This window comes from Gavialis gangeticus, unplaced genomic scaffold, assembly GCF_001723915.1.
Source record: "Gavialis gangeticus isolate Ggan-Ray unplaced genomic scaffold, GavGan_comp1, whole genome shotgun sequence".
NCBI classification, from domain to species: domain Eukaryota; kingdom Metazoa; phylum Chordata; order Crocodylia; family Gavialidae; genus Gavialis; species Gavialis gangeticus.
In genome coordinates this window covers 15,783,075-15,789,824 of record NW_017728997.1, presented here as the reverse complement: position 1 = coordinate 15,789,824, position 6,750 = coordinate 15,783,075, and the positions used below count along the sequence as shown (strand labels likewise).

At 42.8% G+C, this 6,750-nt stretch overlaps 1 protein-coding gene across 2 annotated transcripts in view; it reads left to right on the top strand.

The window, feature by feature from the left end:
- Positions 1-6,750, top strand: part of SYNPR (synaptoporin) — a 164,740-nt gene that overhangs the window by 88,595 nt on the left and 69,395 nt on the right. The window contains exon 1 of one of the 2 annotated variants that reach the window (XM_019504822.1): positions 3,294-3,878. The exons of the other annotated variant lie outside the window; for it this stretch is intronic. Coding sequence (XP_019360367.1) covers positions 3,855-3,878 — 24 coding nt within the window. The 5' untranslated portion in view covers positions 3,294-3,854. Of the gene's footprint in view, positions 1-3,293; positions 3,879-6,750 lie in introns of those variants that run through there. 2 annotated transcript variants of the gene reach the window in all.

The window sequence follows — 6,750 nt, the reverse complement described above, 5'->3', positions numbered from 1 at the left end:
CTTCTGCCCATTTATTTCAGTGGTGGAGGTGGAGAGGTCAGCCCACATGGCTCCAGACCAGACCTGCTTAAATAAGATGCTATTTGTTACAAATATATTGGGGATTCTCCCATGTATCTGCCCTGCACCCAGGGTGTCCAGGAGAGAGACTGTGAGATGGGGCTGCCTGTGTTCAGCACTGAAGCGAGGTTTGCTATTATCCCAACTCCGTTGAAATCATTGATAAGGCTCCCAGTGAGTTCAAAAGATGTCAGTCTGAACGTGCTCTAAGGACCCTGCCATCTAAGCCTTGCCCCATCCTGAAATAAGACCTTTGGTGTGAAACTGCACATGCTCCAGGCAGGGAGATTCCCAGGAGGGACAAGAGCTCGAATAAGGATCTTGTAGCCTCAGTGAAATCTTTGATTGATGTTACTGCTGCTTTTTACTTGTGCTGCAACTTAGATCTGGGGAAACTAGCCAGAGGTGAGGTCAGCAGAGCGCATCTGAGCTGCTTCAGGCCTAACATTTCAAATATGACACGGTTTCACGATTTTCCCACCCCCCGCCCAGTGTAAAGACAGGCAAGGAAAGGCCACCCAAGACAGGACTTACTGGCTACTTTGAAAATTCCCTGTCTAAAAATATGGAATAAGACATTTCTGTACAGGATTAAGAACTTACAGCCAACATAGAGGTTGTAAGAAGCTGTCCCAGAATTTATCCTTAAAGATGTCCGTTGTTTCTTCGTATATTCATCCCCTGATGAGTTGGATGTGTCTGAAAATGAATGAAGACTATTCACACAAACCCACTGAGTTGTAGGTCCATGTTTCTCTTGCAGTGCTGCAGGAGTTGCCGCATCCTGGAGTCGATGGCATGCGTGGCCCTGCAACGACTGTGTCTGTCTCTTTGATTGTATTTAATAGGACCTTTGGGGTCACATGGCTTATGAAAAAAACAGGCTCTGCTCTAGTTGAATGACCAAGTCTAAGCCTTATTGCTAGAAAAGAAATATATGGTATAGCTCCTAAATAAATTTTCATGATATCAAATGCTACAACTTGCCGTGTACTTTGCGCCTTCTCTGTTATGTTGCAATTCAACAAGGTGACTTGTGTTCCAGGTTTTCTGTGGGATTGCATAAGGATAGGTGAGGATAAATTCTGTCGTTTCCTTTGCATAATCATTTAAAGAGTATTTTTGCAATGTTTGCAGAAGATGCCAATGTACTTTTAGGTAATAAGAACTGTACAGCTGCTATTTATAATCCAGATGTAAAGCAGTAAAGGGGTGGTATAAAGAGTATGGTCAGCTGATGTGCAACTGCAAAATGCTGGTCACCATAACGTGTGAGAAGTTTTCACACCAGTAAGAAAACAGTGTTGTTCATAAAAGACTGGAAAAAAGCACGAAGCAACAGCTCTCAGCTGAAAGTTTAATTGTTTATCTGGAGTGCATCATCTCAAAACGTATCTAACACCATATATGCATTGGCTTATGTGCATTCATTTGTTAATCTCTTTGGCACTGGACCTCAGTTGCTGTTACACAGTTTATTATTGCACCTCCCATAATTCATTGAGGGTGTTTTCATGTAAAATCTCTGTCCTACAACTAGTGCTTCCCTCTGTTTTTCAGAGATGGAAAGAAGAAAAGAGAGAGTAGAGGGAGGCTAAACTCCCATGGGTAGAGGAGGATGGGTGCAGTCGTTCCCTAACACATACTGCTCTCACCCTAAAGAAATACATGTCTGTTCGACTCAGGTGGCACATTTTGTGCTTACAGAAGCACTGAAACTATGCTGAGAGCCTCTCCTAGGAGAGTGCTTTGTTTGCGTGGAGGTTTCCCATAATTGTGCCATTGGTCAGGGTTAAAATTAGGAAGCTTTTGAGAGCCATGTCTTCAAAAATGGCAGTGGTCAAGATGGTGCTGTCAGTCAATGTGGATGCATCACATGGAAGGGTTTTGTAGGGGAAATACCTGCCCCAACAACAAACTATTGGGCCATTTATTTAGGTGGGAGCTTGCTTGAAGTCTGCTGTGGGAAATGGCAAGACTGGAGCTGCCAAATCTAACCAACCTAGGTATGTAGCCTCCTTCATTTTGTCCTCTAGACTGTCTTCCCCAAGAGAAGTCTTCTCACACCCCTGATGTCCCTCTATTGAGGTTAATAGGGTTTTACAATCAGCATAAAAACAAAATCAAGTCAAGGTCAAATTCTGCTCTCCATTAAACCTGTAGGGTCTCGACAGGGTTGCACTGGTGGAACAAAAAATACTCCAATGCGTTGCCCTTCCCAGGCCAGGACTTTTCATCTCTTTGTCTTTGGAAAGGCCAGGTTTTGCCGTGCCGATTTTTGCTGGCATCCAGCTGCTGTTTTTCTCTGCAACGGTAACAGTTGCCCTCATATAAAAGGGACTGTTTTACCAAATTATTTTGCCTTGTGCTTTTCCACGTGAACATTTGCGTGGTGTGTGATTGTTTCAGCGTCTCCTGAGGAGCCCATTCAGATACAGAGGGGGAAAAGGATGATAATACCACACACAACAGGGGAGAGATACAAAAGGCAGTGCAGAAGGGTCATCCATTGTCCAAGTCCATGCACAACACCATCCTAATGTGATAGCACCTTGCACACAGGAAATGACAACTCAAGATGAAAGGCTGGTGAGCTAGACAATAAAATAAGGTCTTTACACAGAAAAAGAACAGGATGCGGAAGCATTTTATACCTCTCAACCTCTCAAGGCTTCAGTGCGGTGCGAAAACCTGGGGAGGAATATGAAAGTGTTCATCTCTTGAAGTTCAAATAATACAGGCTGGTTTTCTTGAGTCTCGTATTTCACGGTGAGAAGGAGCACATATGGGCAGTTTATGCTTGGGCAAAGTTCTGGGGGGGAGGAGGGGTTAGATTTTGCTTTGAGAGTCAGGGGAACCGTACACCTCATTCCCCGGATGTGTCACACGTCCAGTTCAAGAGCTGGTCACTACACACTTGTCAAATTAAATTAACATGCCTTCTTGCTATCCCCACCCCTCTGCCTATGCTTTATCCACTTGCCACAACTGCAAAATAAATGTTCCACTTTTTGGATAAAGCTTGGGATAGACCTTTCTACTTCTCTTTACTAAAGGAAACCTGTAGAAACATGAAAATATGTTTGACTTAAGCATCCTGTGGGCTCAGACCCGCAGGGTAACCTCCACACCCATTGAGAGCTCTTCGCACCTTTTCAGAATCGGGCCCTCCGATCCGTGTATCTTAGACGCCGTAAAGATCTGCAGAAGGCACTTGTGCGAAGACAGAGATATTTAAAGATGCTAGTGTGGCCCCACTGGATTCTTCTCAAATACTTCCCTTTCCCTTCTTCATGTCCTTGTGACTTCTCGAGTACTGGTTTTAAATGTCCTTGATCTGACTCAGTCTTTAGGCTTGGCAGAAGCCTGGCATAGCGCAGAGAAGGCTTCTTTCCTGTAGTATGTTCCTATATAGAAAGCTACCTTGCCTTTTCAATAGTAAGTAATGGGCATAGCACACTATGGTGGTAACTACACCACAACAAAGCAATCAGCTTCTCACCAAGGGGAAAGTATTAGATTTCTCTACTTAGATGGCGTGTAGTCATTGTCTAATAATATGACCATTTTGCCATCCCTCTGCAAATAAGGCTGTGGCTGCTGCCTGATTGGTATATCATCTCACTTTCTCTCAGCATTGATTTTCTTGCTCTCCTTATTTGCTTCATAAAAAGAGAGACAAGGAGCTGGTGCTCTCTCGACTGTGAGAAGCTTTTGGGTGCCTTGATTTTTAGTATGAGACAACCTTTGCTTTATTTCAGGAGAAGGAAGTTGGATTATAAATCCTTTTGTAAATGTGTATGGTGATCTTTGCTCCGGTAAGTTGTTTTTTTTTTGGTTTTTTTTAATATATATTTATTTGTGCAACTGGACTTGTTTTGGAGGTTTCTTTTTCTTTGTTTTTTTAATAATTTGAAAACCTTCTCTTCCCACCCAGTCATTTGAGGTCTGCTTTCTGTGCATTCACTTTCTGACCACAGCTGATCTGTGTTACTTGGAGTTTATATGCATTGAAATATTTCCATTTTGTATTTTTGTTTCTCAGAGTGGGGGGGGAAACTGTTCAGGGAAACTTATTCTGCAGTTCATTATGATGCAGCAAGGCAGAGGGAGTGAGGATGCAGAAGGGAACGAATTCTGATTTAGCATTTTCCTTTTGGCATTTCAGACTGCAGGTGCTTCAGAAATAGAGCAGCAATACTTGACTTTTTAAAAAATCCATTAGGAGCTATTTAATATTGATCCAAGTGGAGTTATGTGAGCACCAGACTGTACTTCATGATTGAGAGAGACAATACAAATGTTGTAGATTTAGCAATGAGAGGTTGCAGCTTTCAGAAAGGTATTTATGAAAACTCAGAACAGTCTCTCAATTGATTAACCAGGCTGCTCTCTCTTCACAGTGTCCGGTCATTAATACCAGTCAATTATACTGTTGCTTTCACTTACAGCTTCCTTGCTCCTGGCTGTTTTATGTATAGCAATGACTGCCTTGTTCCTCAGCACTTTGTTCTTGCACTTGATCCTCCTGAAAATAATAATAATAATGATGATGATGATAAAGACATTGTTATTATATAGCACTGTCACAGTGTCTGGCACTTGACAGACACAAATACAGGACAATGATTTTAATAAGGTAGCTGGGGGGGGAAGACAAATGTTAAATGTTAGAATGAAGAAGTTGCTGAATAAATCTTTGAATCTGCAGAATTAAATTCATTCATTCACTGGTATTCTGATTTTTTTTGTCATACTATCATGAGAAAATTCTGAGTCACTGCTTAATTGATGCTTAGTGCCTCAAAAGTCCGGAAAAAGTCCAGATGTTTTCTAATCACCGCTGCTAATTACTGTCATGAGAACATATATAAGCAAAGACTTGCTCATAAAAACAAAACCTTAGTTCTGGTGTAACTTGGTCACAGTCATATCAGTTGTAGGTGGATGTTAGTACAAGAAATGAAGAGCACAGTTTGAGATGTCTGAAGAACAAGGATGGGACTGTATATTTCTCAGCAAAGTTTTTTTTTTAAAGATCTGCATCCATTGTCTCAAGTGATCTCTCTGAAAAATGCAATAATTAATCATTAGTCATTCTAAAGCTGGTTTTGCTAATACCAGATTTTCTTTTGGTGATGAAATAGCTGCCCCTATTGCCCCATGTATATATATAAAAAAACATTATCAGTGTTAACGATCTAGTTGATGGGACACTGAAGCCAAAGCTGGACAAACCCATGTGTTCAGATTCAGATTCCTTTTGAAAATGATCTGATGTAGACCATTTTCCATAACTTAAATTTCTGGCATTTTATGTGTGTCGTGTACCATTGCTCCTGCTGCATTTCCCAATCAGTATACGCTCCATGCAACTCAACTCATTTCATAATGTGATAGAACCTGGTATGTCTCAAAAATATATATATCTAGTCAACTGACTTCATCTGGTTCAGTAGCACAGACCAAATGCATTTTGTGAGCATGATCCTATATGTTCATGAGAAAAAACTGCGTATATTTTCAACCAGAGCAATATATGCCAAGCCATGTATGTGGCTGCACTAGCTGCCAAGATTCCTAGGGTATATCATCATCAGTGAAGTGATGAAGACTGATACTAGATTCAGGATTAATTTAGCTCTTGAGAGTCTGGGCTGCGTAAAGCCAGGTGAATGGAAAAGCAGCATTCACGGAGGACATTTTGGTGAGAGTCGAGGCTTGCCGGTATGAAGCATGATCCGTAGCCTACGCTTTGAATGCTCCCAGAAGTCAGGGGAATTTGATTTAGATGTCTTATATGTAGCTACCGTGAGGGGACCAGATGCCCCCTCTTTGCAGATGCTCTTGTTTTGAATTTAATGATGGTTTAAGACTGAGAGTGTTGAAAACTTCTCTAGCATAGCAATAGCAGGGGTTGTACAAGGGAAGGGCCACTCATTTATCTCTCCTCTGTCTTGCAGCAGTGATATGTAGGAGTGGGAGGAGAATTTATTCCTTTCAGCCTTTTCAAGGGAAAGCTGTGGCAAAAGGGGTAAAGGGAAGTTGTGGTGAGTGGTTCTCACAGCTCTTGCTGTGCCCTTTGCTCTTACACTCCTAACCGCCGAGTCCCCGGCCTTGACAGATGCAAGGGCTGCAAAAAAAAAATAGCCACAGACACTGTTGTGTGAAGCGTGTGCAGCAATACGAAGCTGTCATTTCTCTGAAGCACATCTGGGGGAGTGCAGGACATTTGGGGATACCCCGTCCTGCAGGCCCATGGCTGTGCTCACTCATCACGAGCTGCATCCCAGACTGCCTCTGGTACACTTAGCTCGCACTCCACCAATATTTATCTCCTTCCCTCATGCACTTCAGGGAAACAGGATTTGAGAGGCAGGTGCGGCCGTGTTGAATGGTAGCGGGGGTGCGTGTGCACACAAAGAAGGTACCTGTTCTTCCAGCACAGGAGCCGATTGAAGGAGACTGTATATCTTTCCTGGCAGCTGAGCCATTGCTGTCTTTTCTTCCTGCAGAGCAAATCTCAGCCACTTCTGACAACTTGTTGCTCAGCCTTTAATTAATCTGTTGGTTGTCTCGCTGTCACTCTTGCCCCTGCAGTTTTCTGACACTGTCCATCCCACCTATGACTGCTTCTCACTCTTCAGACCTCAGATAGTGGCCTGAAAATGTTACCGCCCCCCCCCCCCC